The 15,527-nt window shown below is 48.7% G+C and overlaps 2 protein-coding genes across 4 annotated transcripts; one reads left to right on the top strand and one right to left on the bottom strand.

The window, feature by feature from the left end:
• Positions 1 to 1,233: 1,233 nt before the first annotated feature.
• On the bottom strand, positions 1,234 to 2,921 carry UBL5 (ubiquitin like 5). Its single transcript, XM_060145263.1, has 5 exons — positions 2,770 to 2,921; positions 2,332 to 2,398; positions 2,041 to 2,124; positions 1,842 to 1,879; positions 1,234 to 1,388 (listed from the first exon to the last, which is right to left on the bottom strand). Exons 2-5 carry the CDS (start codon positions 2,385 to 2,387, stop codon positions 1,345 to 1,347), a joined length of 222 nt encoding a protein of 73 aa, XP_060001246.1. The 5' UTR covers positions 2,388 to 2,398; positions 2,770 to 2,921; the 3' UTR covers positions 1,234 to 1,344.
• FBXL12 (F-box and leucine rich repeat protein 12) lies at positions 2,834 to 14,904 on the top strand. Of its 3 annotated transcripts, none has more exons than XM_060145261.1 (4): positions 2,834 to 3,444; positions 8,295 to 8,443; positions 8,559 to 8,631; positions 13,426 to 14,904. In XM_060145261.1, exons 2-4 carry the CDS (start codon positions 8,358 to 8,360, stop codon positions 14,245 to 14,247), a joined length of 981 nt encoding a protein of 326 aa, XP_060001244.1. In that variant the 5' UTR covers positions 2,834 to 3,444; positions 8,295 to 8,357; the 3' UTR covers positions 14,248 to 14,904. The 3 variants fall into 3 exon arrangements, with proteins under 3 accessions (XP_060001244.1, XP_060001243.1, XP_060001245.1); XM_060145262.1 differs by lacking the exon at positions 2,834 to 3,444 and adding an exon at positions 9,675 to 9,715 and having other exon boundaries at positions 8,380 to 8,443; XM_060145260.1 differs by lacking the exon at positions 2,834 to 3,444 and having other exon boundaries at positions 8,124 to 8,443.
• The last annotated feature ends 623 nt before the right edge of the window (positions 14,905 to 15,527 follow it).

A 15,527-nucleotide genomic window follows, 5' to 3' on the forward strand; every position in this document is an offset into this window, starting at 1 on the left:
CACCCCAGGCAGCCGGCAGGTCTGCATCCCAAGAAGCTTGGTGGCAAAAGGCAGGCAGGAGCCTGGGTGGGGCAGTGGGCTAGACTTGAACATGGTTATGTCCTGAGAAGGATCAGTCAAGTCAATACACAGAGAGGGGAGAAGGGATGGAGCAAGGTTCTAGGTGAAACTCTCAAAGCAGCTCCAGAATGTGGCTCTGGGAAAGGACAGGGCCAAGGTTGACCCCAGGGTCTGTGGCCAGGGGAACAGAAATGGAGTGTCTGGGGTCCTGTCTACTCAAACCTGAGGGAAGAAGGCAGGAGACAGCTAATAATGCCAGGCATCCTGCTGTTTTTTTTGTTTTTTTTGGTATGTGGGCCTCTCACTGTTGTGGTCTCTCCCGTTGCGGAGCACAGGCTCCGGACGCGCAGGCTCAGCGGCCATGGCTCACGGGCCCAGCCGCTCCGTGGCATGTGGGATCTTCCCAGACCGGGGCAGGAACCTGTGTCCCCTGCATCAGCAGGTGGACTCTCAACCACTGCGCCACCAGGGAAGCCCCATCCTGCTGTTTTAACTCCATTATCTCATCGTTATCCATTATCTCATCATTATCTCATGGAAACGTGATTGTCATCATGGTTCCCGCTTTTAGAGGAAGAAACTGAGGATCAGAGAGTCTGACTCCTCCAAATTCCACTGCTAATGATCAAAATTCAAACCCAGTTGGTCTGACTGTTGAGGCTGGGTTCTTCTTATAGCCTATGCCACACTGTTTCACTCTGTCCACAAGGATTTCATAAGCGCTAAGAACTGTGGCTGCTTAATCATGCTTTATCTCATCTCCACTTCACAACACACCACTGAAGTAAACACTGTCGGTTCCAGTTTGGATAAGGAAATGAAGGTTAAGGGAGATTAAGTAACTTGCCCAGGGTCACAGTTGGTGGCAGAGCTGGGATTCCACCCACAGTCTCTCTGAATCTAAACCTGTATTCCTAACTACTACATCTACTGTCCTTACCCAGAGGTTCCTTGGTCTATTAGGGTGACAATAATCCCAGGATCTGTTGACCTTCAGAGACACATGGCTAGCCCCAGAGCTCTGGTCTTCCATTCAGGCTCCCAGTCTACTGGCTCCCTCATTGATCCAATCTTGAACTCTTATTGAGCAGCTGGGTACCGAGAATATAGTGACGACCAGATGCCAACCCTCCCCTCAAGAGATAGCCCTCACTCAAAGATGACAACAGTGAATGAAGCAGCCTCTAAGTTTTTATTAACATGAGTTTTCAAACACAAGCATCCATATTAGTGTGGGGGGCGAGGGTGGGGGAAGAGAGAAGGACAGGGAGAAGGAATTCTGCCCTATTGGTAATAAAGCTCCAGGTTCATCCCATCATGGATTTCATCTGAAGTACAAGCGTTAAGGAATCCTCACTGTGGGCTCCATCCCCACCCCTCCCATCTGTCACAGTTGGGTCAGGGTGGCCACATTTTAGTTTGGATCATTTTAATTTGAAAAGAATCCAAACTTTTAAAAAAGTTCATGTTCCTTTTGCACAACAAACATGCCCGAGTCTCCCTCCACTCTGACCTCCCGTACCCAACTCAAGTGGAGCTCAGTAATAAATACTTTGACTGAAAAGTGTCAAAGTCTTACAAGCCAAGTCAAATCAAAACATTTCACCAACCACCCTCCTCCCCCAACAAAATAATTACATGGCTCCCATTTTCTAAATACTTAGCATGTGCCACATATTAAGCTAAACACATTATGTGCATAATCTCATATAGACTCCAGTATTGAACAAAGAGAACCAAGTCCGGGTATGGAGACCCTTCCTCAAGAAGTCAAAGGATACAGTCCCCCAGAGATACGTGGTCCTTAAAAATCGTGTACCTGCGGGATAAAAACTTTTCAGGAAAAAGCCTAAGGAGGCCCTTCAGCCTGGAGGCAAGCTGAGGAAGTTCTGTCTAAGCAAAGGGCTGGCTGCAGCCCTCCCCCAACCAAAAACTTCTGGCCTGCTCCTGTCCAGCCCCCAGCTCTACCCCTGTACTCACCACTTCTTCAATACGATCTTGTTCCAACGGGTGCCAGTTTGGGCTGCAATCAGCTTCTTAAGGTCCCCGATGGTGTCATCAGTACTGGGCGCAGAGGAATTAAGGAAAATGGAAGGGGGAGATAGAACGCGACGAGGACATTTCCAGTAGTGAATGCACTCTGCCAGGACCCCATTCCCACCCCTGCCCCCGGGTTTAACTAAAATCACCCTACAACATAGACTGAGTTGCCTGCCTCATTCATGTCAAGCACCCTCCGGAAGCCACCGCCTCTCGGCCGCCAGTGGATACTTGCATTTAACGCGGACCTTCTTCCCCAGACGGTCGTTGCAAACAACCTCGATCATCCTGGCTGGAGCTGCACAGGGCGGGGATAGAGGCAAAAGAATCAGGACTTCAGGATGGAGCTACACAGAGCGGGGACAGAAGCAAAAGAATCAGGACTTCAGGGGTCCCTCAGGCCCCAAGGCACCCGGTTATTGAGACTTAATGTTCACGCCCCCCTCAATCCCCCAGAACGCAGTCTTCCTGGGCCCCAAGTCCCAGGACCTCGGACCCCACGGCGACCGCAGACCCCAGGCAGCCGCGCGTCCCACCCCCCCGGCCCGGCCCAGTCCCATTTCAGGTAGCCTGAAGGCCGAGCCTCGCCTCTCGCAGGCGGGCGGATCCTCGATGGCCGGGTCCCGTCAACTTTCCGCTACTCCGGGCCTCTCCACCTGGCCACCTCACCTTGAATCTCCTGGCACCAGCAGACGCCACAACAAGCTCGCTCGAAGGCAGAGCCCCGACCAGCGCTGACGCTAAGAACCGGAAGCGGAAGTGCGCAGCCGAAAGCTCCTCCCTCCGCTCCTCCCAGTGCCCGTCAACACCCCGCGGAGTTCGCAGCCCTGGGGCGGAAGTGGGCTTGCGGTTCCCAGGAGCAGCTTTGGGGTCCCGATCCTGAGTAGAGGGACACATGTGGACGGAGCGTGGAGCCGAATGAGGGTCCGGGCGGGGGAGGGGCGTGGAGAGTCAGAGGTCATGAAGCGGCGCCCAGCCGTTTGGATGCATTTAGTTGAAGGCTTTTCGCTGTGCCGAGACGCCGTCTGGTGTGGCATCTCGGTGGGCGGGGATGACCTCTCGTTCCTGAGCCTGACGGAGCCTCTAACTGCAGCTTTAGGGCTTTGGGGAGCCTGGGTCAAGTCCTGCGGGCATCCCGTCCGCCCCCCTGCCTTCATTCAGGGCTGGGCCTCGGAAGCGTTTTGCTCACCCCTTCCCTCTGCTTATCTCGCCTGCCCCCAGGGACATCTTGGGTGCAGACTGCAGTCAATAAGTGAAGGAGCCTCCTGATCCTGGCCTGGATACCAGCACTTACCAGAATGGAGTTCACGTTGCACGCCTACCTGCAACTGCAAAATCTCCCAGGTCTGTATCTTCAAGGAAGGTCGCTCCCGCCCTACAGGGAGCACTGTGTACCAGTTCCCAACCTTGCCTTTCAGCGCCAAAGCAGCACCTGAACTGGTCTGGTTCCCCAGAGCTGGTGGGACAGAGAACACCCCTCCCTAAGTCCAACCTGCCAATGGAACTGACTCTTGAAGTGTTCCTTCTCAGCAGACAGGATTCTCCTAGTTTGGTGAGCCTAAAAGGATTCACTCTGAAAAGGGGCCACCACTTTTTTTTTTTTTATTTTTGGCTGCGTTGGGTCTTCGTTGCTGCGCGTGGGCTTCTCATTGTGGTGGCTCCTCTTGTTGCGGAGCACGGGGGCTCTAGGTGCACGGGCTTCAGTAGTTGTGGCACATGGGCTCAGTAGTTGTGGCTCGTGGGCTCTAGAGCGCAGGCTCAGTAGTTGTGGTGCACAGGCTTAGCTGCTCCGCGGCGTGTCGGATCTTCCCGGACCAAGGCTCGAACCCGTGTCCCCTGCATTGGCAGGCAGATTCTCAACCACTGCGCCACCAGGGAAGCCGCGGGGCCACCACTTCTGATTCACCCAATCCGCCTTCTCAATCTAGGATATGAGATTAGGTGGAAGACATGAGATGCTTTCCTGGGGAAAGGGAGGATGCTCTGTGACCCTGCTGGGACTGTCCTGCCTTAGGGAACTGGCCCAAGGAGTCCCACCTCAAACACTAGACTCAGGGGCCTTCCTGCCTCAGGACTTTGATACGTTATTTCTCCGACCCCTGCAGAATCCCTCTGAGTGGGCTTGAGCGGGCAGGGAATCTGAACGGAAAGCTTATTCAGATTGGAGACACAGGCTTTGGATCCAGACAGATGAGTCAAAACCCCTTAATATTAAGCTGTGTGATCTCAACTCTTCCCCTCTCTGATTCTCATCTTCCTCACCTATGAATGGGGAGAGCAATCCCCACCCTAGGATTGTAGTAAGAATCGGTCTTGGACCAGCCCCTGACAGTCCTCTTGCAGAAGAACAGATGGGGCAAGAGGGGGAGATGGGAAGGTCAAGGGTGAGCTTGAAGGGACTAATGTGCCCGAGAAAGTTTGGAAGGAACACATTTTTGCACTCACATAGAAATACTAGGACACACCAGATGTTGATGGTGTTTACCACTAGACGGTGGAATTGCTGTGTCTCATGTTCCTCTTTTTGGTGCTTTTGGTGTTTTCCCAGATTACCTACAGTGAACATATGTTACTTTTGTAATCAGAAGAAGAAGTAAATGTTATTTTTTTAAAACAAGAAGTTCTATTTTTTCAGTGTTTGATTCAAAGATAGCTAGGGAATTCCCTGGCGGTCCAGTGGTTAGGACTCTGCGCTCTCACTGCCGAGGGCCTGGGTTCAGTCCGTGCCCAGGGAACTAAGATCCCAGAAGCTGTGTGGTGCAGCCAAAAAAAAAAAAACCCCAAATGTTTTTAAAAATTAAAAAAAAAAAAGGGGAGCTAAGGCACAGGATGGTGATGCTGAGTTATGGGCTGGGGGAGATTGGAAAGGGGTGAAGAGTGCTGCTGAAAGGGGAGGAATATAAAGTCTGGGATTGTTGGGGGCTTGGGCTCCATGGGCAGTAGTGGGGATCCAGTCGGGGGCCGCCAGCCCCAACTGGGCTAAGGCATCCTGAGGCAGTGGAGGGGATGGGCAATGGGAAGTCCCAGGACTAGGCTGCCACTGCTGCACGGACTGCCTCCTCCAGAGCCAGGTGGGAGGGAGAAAGGCCTCAGGAGACAGGACACCTCACCTTAGAGACCTCTCTCCACATCCTGGTAAATATCATTCGGCGCTTCCCATGAAGGGCCTCAGTGCCTGCCCCTTGAGGGGCCAGGACAGTCCCATCCTCCCGTCTAGGCAGCCGAAGGACCTGCTGTCAGAGCTGCTCTTGTGAGGAGGTAGATGCTTCCCAGGAGGGAGAGTTCTGGGTCAGAACTCAAGGAGCAAGCTGGGCAGGGCCCCTCTGCCCCTTGTTGCCTAGTTTCTGACCCAGAGGAAGGAGCTTATACTTGGGGATTCCCATCCCTCCACTCCTGTATGCTTGATGGGGAGGAGATGGTTCTTAGGAAACCCCTGTAACTGAGCTGGGGTCAGCGACACCTGCGTTCCGCTGAACTTAAAGGTTCACCAGAGGGGAAATAATCTTAGAGGTGGAGAGAGTTGCTCAGGAGGTCCCTTCTCCCAACATCTCAGCCTGTCAGCAGGCCTTGGAGATGCAGCAGTGTCCAAGGCCGACCTGCCACCCCAGAATTCAGTCTGATACAGGAGGAAGACAAGTAAAGAAGACAAGTGAAGAGGTCCTTGCAATACAGTGTGACACAGGTGCTGTGAAGGGGAAGCCCAAGGCGCTGGGAGCAGAGGAGTCATTGCCCCTGCGTGCTGGCATGGGCTTTCCAGAGGGAATCGGAGAGCACTGTGATAGAGGCCCACGCTCTGGCATCAGAAAAATCTGGGCTTGTGGCCCTGGCAAGCGACTTGACCTCTATGTGATTCTTTTGGTCTTTTCTCCCACAGTCGTAAAATGGTTGCCAGAGCATGAAGCATTTTTTTTCTGTGCTCTTGTTTGAGGAAAAATATGAAAGGGGTTGGATTTATTAATAAAACATTTGGAACTTTCTTGCACATGGTAAAAATTCAAGCAGTACAGAAGTATTATATACAGCAGCATAAAGTTTCCTCACCCTCCAGACCCCAGGCCCTCCGCAAGGACAATTACAGTTAAAAGTTTTCATTTCATCTCTGTGTCTTCAAACATGTGATACAGAGCCTCCCAAGAAAATGATGAAACCTCTCAGATGTCAATAACGCGTTTCAATGGAGATAGGGACTTTGTATTTTCAAGTAACATACAATATTTTAAGTTGTGTCAAAGGGCAGAAATGAATGACTTTGTTTTCATACAGGCCTTTATGTATAAAATGAAACACAACAAATATGTATATCCAACGAGATCAAACTATATACACTGTTCTCTACACCTTTTGCTTTTAAAAGAAAACAATATCCTAGCGATTGTTCCAAACAGCACAGAAAGACCTACCTCATTCTTTCTGACAATTTGAGATCCTAGAAGTGGAATTATTGGGCCCTACAGGGGCTGCAATCTGATATTGCCAAACTGTCTTCAAAGATTTTGCATCAATTCTGCCCCATCTGCAGTGGTTGAGAAGGTCTACTTCCTCACACCAAGGCTAGTGTGGGTATTTTCTGGCTTCCTCATCTTAATCTGATAGGTGAATACCACAGTGTTTTACTTTTTATTTATTTATGGATAAGTGAAAGCATACAGATTTTTAAGCTTTATTCAGATATAGTTGATATACAAAATTGCACACATTTAACATATACTTTTTTTTTTTTTTTTTTTTGCAGTACGCGGGCCTCTCACTGTTGTGGCCTCTCCCGTTGCGGAGCACAGGCTCCGGACGCGTAGGCTCAGCGGCCATGGCTCACGGGCCCAGCCGCTCCGTGGCATGTGGGATCTTCCCGTTCCGGGGCACGAACCCATGTCCCCTGCATCGGCAGGCGGACTCTCAACCACTGCGCCACCAGGGAAGCCCTAACATATACATCTTAATGAGTTTGCTTTCTTTTGAGGGGGGGCGCCGGGCTGCCCGTCATGCGGGATCTTAATCCCCCCACCAGAAAACGAACCTGCACCCCCTGCAATGGAAGCACAGAGTCTTAACCACTGGACCGCCAGGGAAGTCCCAGTTTGCATTTATTTCTAAAACAGTTTTCAACGTCTCCAATTTCTTCTCTGTGTGTGTATTAAAAACATGTATTGCCAGGGAATTTCCTGGCGGTCCAGTGGTTAGGACTCGGTGCTTTCACTGCCCTGGCCGGGTTCAATCTCTGGTCGAGGAACTAAGATCCTGCAAGCCGCACAGCGCGGCAAAAACAAAACCAAACCAAAACAAACAAACAAAAACAACCCAAAACCATGTATTGCCATTATAGGCTCTTGGGAGTGTGATTTGGCAAAACCTATTCAGAATTAAACTTCACATGTCCTCTGACCCATCAACCCAACTCCTGGTTATTTATCCTATAGAAATAAAAACATAGGAGGTATATATTACATATGTATGTGTGTGTGTGTATATATATATATATATATATACACACACACACACATATGCATGTACATACATATATAAAGAGAATGTTTAGCGCCGATATTGCGGTGATAGAACTGGAAGCAACGTGAATACTCATCAATACGGGAATGTTTGAATAAATTTCACTGCCCTTATGAATTGCAACTTTAAAAGTGAGTAATATATTTAGAAAAAAAAGAGTGATATATATCTGGAGGGAGTGTCAGTTCAGGCTCTGTGGAGAACAATTTGGCGCCATCAATAAAAGCGAAAAATTCAACACGCCTTTTAACAAGCTATTTCACTTCTACAAATTTATTCTCTAACTCTCCACCTTGTCCTCCGCTCTTGGTTCCGCCCTCAATCCTTCCCTTTAGGGCTCGTGACCGCCCCAGCCACGCTTTCCCCCAGTCTCGTTCCCGCCCTTAACCCCGCCCCCGGACCTCGTCACCGCTCTAGCCACGCCTTCAGGGCGTGGTCCTAGTTCCCCAGGCACGCCCCCCGAGTCTCGTTCCCGCCCTTAACCCCGCCCCCGGGTATCGTCATCGCCCTAGCCACGCCTTCCGGGCTTGGTCCTAGTCCCTAAGCCCACCTTCGGTGCCGCGTTCAGATCCCGTGCTGGTCTGGCTCCAGGGCCCAACCACGTCCCCGCAAGAGGAAAGCCAGAACTCTGCCGGCTACCGGAAGCCACGACCACCTCCCTGCCGGCACCCTCACTTCCTGCCGTCTCTTAGGGGCTTCCAAGGCGAGTCAACGAGTCCCTTTCGCCGGAAGCGGAAGTGCGTGTCGGCGGGATCATGGCGACTTTTGCGGACTTTCCGGACTCTGTCCTGTTGGAGATCTTCTCTTACCTCCCGGTTCGGGACAGGATCCGCATCTCCAGGTGCGGCCCCGCCCCGCGCGAGGGAAGGGCCGGGCGGGGGGGGGTGTTGCACCAGGAGATGGACATCTGGTCCCCGCGGGGCCGGGACGTTCTAACGGCAGGTCCCCTTCCCCAGGGTCTGTCACCGCTGGAAGAGGCTGGTGGACGACCGGTGGCTGTGGCGACATGTCGACCTGACGCTCTACACGGTATGCGGGGCTGGCCGGGCAGGTCTGGGCCAAGGTCGGGCTGGCCCGACCTCGAGGACCACGCCTCCAACCCTGTGTTTCGAGCGAGGCTGTTCCGGGTGCATCCCGGCCGCGTCAGTTATTTGCTCCACTGTGACGTCCAGGCCTCAGTTTCCCCACCTCCAGAATGGGTGTTACCAAAGTCGTGCAGGGAAAGGGCTTATTGATGAGTTTTCATGGAGAAATCATTTTCCATAGTCAACTTATTTCCAGAATTAATCTCCTGAGTGGTGCAGGCAAACCATTTCCACTTTCTCCCATTTGCATTTTATTTTTTTCTTTTTATTATGAACTATTTCAAATATATGTAGAAATGTACAGAGGATAATATCTGAAACTATTTACCCCCCTACCTAGATTTAACCTTTTTTAACCTTTGGCCTTATTTACTGCTGATCTTGTGAAACACACATACAAATGTTTATATATACACATCTGCATACAACAGTTTTAGGTATATCTCTTGCACTTTTGAAACCCTCCTCAGAGGTAACCACTATCATAAAGTGGATTTGTATCCCTTCGCGTTTTTATTTACTTCTTATGTGTGTGCCCGTAAGCAATACACAGTATTGTTAATGTATTTCTAAAATTTAGATAATGCTGCTCTACTCTTTAGATAGTTAAATGCTGTTTTACTTATATAACCAGCTTTATTCACACATCGCTTTTGAGATTTACTCTAATCAGCACTTGTAAATCTAATTCATTCCTTTTAACTGCTGTCAAATGAATATACCACAATTTGTTTATCTATTTTCCTGTTGACAGATGGTTAGGTTATTTCCAACTTTCTACTGTTATGAACAGCCTTATAAGGCAGTGTCTCAGACTTTACTGTGCATACGAATCACCTATGGGGATCTTGTTAAAATGCAGATTCTGATTCAGTGGCCTGGAGTGGGGGCCCCAGATTCCAAATTTCTAACAACTTTCAAGGTGTTACTGATGCTGTTGCTTCTTGTTCCACAAGAATGTCCTTGTGTCTGTCTTCTTGCATCCAGGTACCAGTTACTCTGAAACCTAGAAGTACAATTTCTGAGAGGTAGGATCCTTTATATTTTCTCACTTTCAGTTCTTCATCTGCAATTCCAAAATCAGAAAGCCAGAAAAGTGAAAAGGTTTTTTGTAAGCTTGGCACAAATTCATTTGGTGGCAACACCTGATGTGAACTGGTGTGAGGCTATTAATGTCCTTTTCCTTATCCCACTTGGAATAAAAGTCATGTTATACTGAAAAATATTAATCTGATAACAAGGTGCTGCCCTTGACCCTTCTGATGGTATTATATATGGTATTTGTACCACATTAATTCTGAATTCTGAAACCCATCTGTCTTCAGGAGTTTTGGATAAGGAGTTGTGGCCTTGTATAGAAATTATTTTTATTGAAATCACCTTTAAAAATGGTTATTTTTTCTGTACTAAAAAACTAACACATTACATAATAATGTAGTTCTTAGTTATTTTTTCTGCCATTTTATTATGAGAAATTTCCAACATATATAAAAGTTGAAAGAATAGTACAGAGAACACGAAGTTGCCCACTATTAGTATTTAACTACATTTGTTTTATCCCCTGTTGACCGATCCATCCATCCCTCTTTCCATCCATCAATCCATTTTATTTTTTAAATACACTTCAAAATAAGTTGCAGACAAGAGTCCACTTCATCCCTAAATGCTTTAGCATACGTAATAGAGATTAACTAGAACATTTGTTTTGCGTTTCTCTTTTTGAGGTTTAATTTTTAAAAATCACACAAGTCATGAATAATTCTTGTAAAAATGTTGAAGTAGTATAACTATGTGTGGTGATGGATGTTAACTAGACTTATGTGGTGATCATTTCACAAGATATACAAATATCGAACCATTGTGTGTACACGTGAAACTAATATAATATGTCAATTATATCTAAAAACAAAAAACCATTGAAGTATTGCCACAGATGAAGCTAAGAGCCTTTGACAGTCATCCCCTGGTATCTTCAACCCTTCCCCAGAGTAACCACTATTATAAGTGTGGAATATTTCCTTCTATGCCTTTATATCCTTGGGCCTGTATAAGGGAAGGAAAGGAAAGTGGTTACAAGAGCAAGATTGGCCTTTGGAGTCAGGCTGTGTTGAATCATAGCTGTACTCTTGCAACAAGATTCTGGCCACTGCATTTTTCCAGAGGTACCTGTTACACAACCAGGTACTGTGTGAGCTTTCTAGTTCAGTGCTCATCACTGCAGCTGGCAAACAGTAGGTACTCAATACAAGTTAGCCATTATGGTTGGAATAATTGTACCCATATAAAATATATAGTATTGTTTCTTTTTTCTTTAACCTTTAAAGTATCATTTTGCCACTCTTTCCTGCATGTTTTGAGGAGTTACCAGGGTTCATATCTCTGGATCTACTTTGTTCTTAGTTACTACCTACATGGCTGTTATCTTATCAGTGGACATTTGGTTTTTGCTGTTAAAACCACGATGTCAGAAACTAATGTTTCTGTCGGGTAAATTCCACAAAAGAGGTCTTACTAGGTCAGGCAGTATGTGCATTTAAACAAACTGAAAAATTAGTTTAAAAAAATAATAAGGGGGGCGGTGCAAAAAAAAGATATACACAGGATTCAAAAGGTACAAAATAATAAAAATTGGAAAGTAAGGTCTCCCTACTTCTGTCACCCAGGTCACCTTGTTCTTTCCCAGAGAAGCAGCAGATGCTCCCCACCCCCTTTTTTTTGTGGGATCTTAGTTCGACCAGGGATCAAACCCGGGCCCTTGGCAGTGAAAGTGTGGAGTCCTAACCACTGGACCGCCAGGGAATTCCTGCTCCCATATTCTTAAAAACAAAACAGGTGCCAGTGGGTGTCCACATTTTACATTTCAGTAAAACCCACCAGATCGCATTCCAAAGTATCCAGACCAAGTGCCACCAGCAGGACCTGAGAACTGCTTCTCCACATCCTGGCCAGTGTTTGATATTATGAAACTTAAAGGATTTTCTAATTTTGTCCTTTTACAAGTAAAAGGGATTCAACCTCTGGCTTCGTGGGCATTTAAAATTTTGCCAACGGTCGCTTCTACTTTTGTGAGTTCCCTTTTAGTGGGCAATGTTTCTAGTGAGTCCCTTTCCCTCGGCCCAAACTTGCAGGTCCAAATTTTATCAGGAATATTTTTTTTTTTTTTTTTTTTTTTTTTGCGGTACACGGGCCTCTCACTATTGTGGCCTCTCCCATTGCGGAGCACAGGCCCCGGACGCGCAGGCTCAGCGGCCATGGCTCATGGGCCCAGCCGCTCCATGGCATGTGGGATCTTCCCAGACCAGGGCACGAACCCGTAGCCCCTGCATCGGCAGGCGGACTCTCAACCACTGTGCCACCAGGGAAGCCCTATCAGGAATATTTGATTCCTCTGTCAAGAGTAGTCAACAGGGAGAAGGGATAAATTAGGAGTTTGGGATTAAAATATACACACTACTGTATATAAAATAGATAACCAACAAGGACCTACAGTATAACACAGGGAACTATACTAAAAATCTTGTAATAACCTAAAACGGAAGACAATGTAAAAAAAGAATATATATATATATATATATATATATATTCTGAATCACTTTGCTGTACACTGAAACTAACCCAAGATAGTAAATCAACTATATTTCAATAAAAAATTTTAAAAAAGAATTTAGGAATAAAAGGATTAGGGATACCAAGAACCCAACAGAAAAGGTGTAACTGAGAGGCAGCAAAATATCCTCTTGCCTGGTCGTGGATTTTGCTAATAAAAAAGTCATATTTACCAAAAAAAACCTCGTGAACAGATTTTATGGTATGCAGTTTCTTTTTAATTTTATTTATTTATTTATTTATGGTTGCGTTGGGTCTTCGTTGTAGTTGTGGAGAGCGGGGGCTACTCTTCGTTGCAGTGCGCGGGCTTCTCACTGCAGTGGCTTCTCTTGTTGCAGAGCACGGGCTCTAGGCACGCAGGCTTCAGTAGTTGTGGCACGCAGGCTCGGTGTGGCTTGTGGGCTCTAGAGTGTAGGCTCAGTAGTTGTGGGGCACGGGCTTAGTTGCTCTGCGGCATGTGGGATCTTCCCGGACCAGGGCTCGAACCCTTGTCCCCTTCATTGGCAGGCGGATTCTTAACCACTGCACCACCAGGGAAGTCCCTACAATTTCTTTTTTCTGTCCTTTTTTTTTTGAAGCTAAAATGTACATATAATGAAATGCACAGGGTACCAGTTAGTTATAGTTTGTTTGTTTGTTTTCTACTAATTTCCCAGGGTTAATTTTTGCAGCTTTCACTATTACCAAGCTGTGATTTTTATTTTTTTCTTTTAACCTAGATCTGATTTACCCTGGGCAGTTTTAGCCTTTTTCAGTTTTATTTTGTATTGCTTATTTCTATGAGGAGGTAGTCATTAAGAAAGGGATAAAAATATTGCCAGGTGGATTTACTTTCTTGCTTACTGCAGAAGATAACGAGAATCCACTCTCTTGCTAGAGACGGATCTGTTATGGTCTCTTATCGCCATTGCTTTCGTTCCAACCTAGAGGTCAACACAGATTAAATCATCCTGTTGCTTCTGGGGAGGTGTCTGGTTGTGTGAGGCTGGTGAGGGAAGGACAGAATTCCCAGGGAACATCAGAGCCCCAGCTGGGGACTGCCTGTCTCCAGGCAGGTGGGGGCCTTGGAAGATGCCCCACATCTCTCCCCCAGTCACAGCCCCCCCCCACACCCCGTTTCTGGTTCTTACAGATGCGGCCTAAAGTCATGTGGCACCTCCTTCGCCGGTACATGGCATCCCGGCTCCATTCCCTGCGGATGGGCGGCTACCTGTTCTCGGGCTCCCAGGCTCCCCAGCTGTCCCCCGCCCTGATGAGGGCCCTGGGCCAGAAGTGCCCCAACCTCAAGCGCCTCTGCCTGCACGTGGCCAACCTGAGCATGGTGCCCATCACCAGCCTCCCCTGCACCCTGAGGACCCTGGAGCTGCACAGCTGTGAGATCTCCATGGCCTGGCTCCTCAAGGAGCAGGACCCCACCGTGCTGCCCCTGCTCGAGTGCATCGTGCTGGACCGTGTCCCCGCCTTCCGCGACGAGCACCTGCAGGGCCTGACGCGCTTCCGCGCGCTGCGCTCGCTGGTGCTGGGCGGCACCTACCGGGTGACCGAGACCGGGCTGGATATGGGCCTGCAGGAGCTGAGCTACCTGCAGAGGCTGGAGGTGCTGGGCTGCACCCTCTCGGCCGACAGCACCCTCCTGGCCATCAGCCGCCACCTCCGAGATGTGCGGAAGATCCGGCTGACCGTGCGGGGCCTCTCGGCCCCTGGCCTGTCGGTCCTGGAGGGCATGCCGGCCCTGGAGAGTCTGTGCCTGCTGGGGCCGCTCATCACCCCAGAAATGCCTTCCCCGCATGAAATCCTCTCCTCCTGCCTCACCATGCCCAAGCTCAGGGTCCTTGAGCTGCAGGGGCTGGGCTGGGAGGGTCAGGAGGCAGAGAGGATCCTGTCTAAGGGGCTACCCCACTGTATGGTCATTGTCAGGGCCTGCCCCAAAGAGTCCATGGACTGGTGGATGTGACTGCACCAGCCGAGCCTGAGACCCCTCTCAGCTTTTATTAATGAGTCCCAGACCCTCTGAGCAGCACCTTACCATGGGCAGGTAATCCGGCTGGAGAGCTATGAAGGCCACAGGTAGAGAGAACCTAAGCCTTGGCTCCTCCATTAGAATCATGGTTTGCCAGCTGTGTGGCCTCTGTGACATCAGCCAGCCTCTCGGAGGCCCTGTCCTCACCTCCAGAAATGAGGAAGACCATAGCTACCTCTGGGTTATGTTGCAAAGCCTTACTCTTTACCAGCCCTGAGGCCCGAGAAGGTCCTGGATGAAGAGCCATTCTCAGGAACAGGACAGATGTGGAAGGGTGGGTTAGGAGTTAGGGAGACCTGAGGGGTCAAGGCCCTTTAGGAAGCCTGGAAGGGCTGTCAACGCATGTGCACCAGCACACTGACACATCATTGACACGCCGACACACCACTGACACGCCGACACACCACTGATAGTCCTACATGCACGCAGGAGACACGGAGAGAAGGGCAGATACAACTCATGCTTTGATGTTCGAAATGTTAATAAAGTTTATAAGTTGTCCTTTCAGTATTTTGTATTCTGTATTTTCCAAGTTTTGCGCAATATATATTATTTTGCTATTAAAGAAAGATAATCACGTTTTTCAAAAAAGCATTTGGTTTATTCATTCAACAAATGTGCCTTCAGCCTCCGCTCTCTTGCAAGCATGGTTCTAGGCACTGGGACCACAGCAGTGAACAAAACAGACAAGGAAGAAGACAGGATGGTAAACAGGTGAACACACGCATGGAACGGTTTCAGAGACTCTGAGACAATAAACCAGGGCCACGTGATGGGGGCACACGTGTTTGGTTGAGTGGGCAGGGTGGGCCTCTCTGAGCCCAGAGCTGAGAGGTGAGGAACCAGCCCTGGGAAGCGCTGGGGAAGACAGAAAAGGCAAAGACTTGAGATGGGAGTGAGCTTGGCAATTTCCAGGGATGGGAAGAAGGTCCAAGTGGCTGAGGGAACGGGGTGAGCAATCAAGAGTGAAGTCAGAGAGATGATGGGGAGAGGTTAGAAGGGCCTCACAGGTGGCTTTGGTTTTAGGGGTTCAAAAGGTAGCAACTCCTTTTCCTGCCCTTTGAGTCTGAACCACTTGAAAGATGCAGGTGGCAGACTGATAGTGATCCTAAGTGCCCACCCATGAAATGACCGTTAATTTTTTTTTGAAGTATAGTTGATTTACAATGTTGTGTTAATTTCTGCTGTACAGCAAAGTGACTCGTGACTCAGTT

This window comes from Lagenorhynchus albirostris, chromosome 3, assembly GCF_949774975.1.
Source record: "Lagenorhynchus albirostris chromosome 3, mLagAlb1.1, whole genome shotgun sequence".
NCBI classification, from domain to species: Eukaryota; Metazoa; Chordata; class Mammalia; order Artiodactyla; family Delphinidae; genus Lagenorhynchus; species Lagenorhynchus albirostris.

What these genes read in the sequence shown, in the direction of transcription:
- UBL5 (XM_060145263.1), bottom strand. Translation starts at nt 2,387, where the DNA reads ATGATCGAGGTTGTTTGCAACGACCGTCTGGGGAAGAAGGTCCGCGTT. An exon ending in AAGATCGTATTGAAGAAGTG is followed by an intron (nt 1,880 to 2,040) that starts GTGAGTACAGGG and finishes TTTATCCCGCAG; the next exon opens with GTACACGATTTTTAAGGACC. An exon ending in CCACGTATCTCTGGGGGACT is followed by an intron (nt 1,389 to 1,841) that starts GTATCCTTTGAC and finishes CTTGTACTTCAG; the next exon opens with ATGAAATCCATGATGGGATG.
- FBXL12 (XM_060145261.1), top strand. Translation starts at nt 8,358, where the DNA reads ATGGCGACTTTTGCGGACTTTCCGGACTCTGTCCTGTTGGAGATCTTC. An exon ending in GACAGGATCCGCATCTCCAG is followed by an intron (nt 8,444 to 8,558) that starts GTGCGGCCCCGC and finishes CCCCTTCCCCAG; the next exon opens with GGTCTGTCACCGCTGGAAGA. An exon ending in TCGACCTGACGCTCTACACG is followed by an intron (nt 8,632 to 13,425) that starts GTATGCGGGGCT and finishes TGGTTCTTACAG; the next exon opens with ATGCGGCCTAAAGTCATGTG.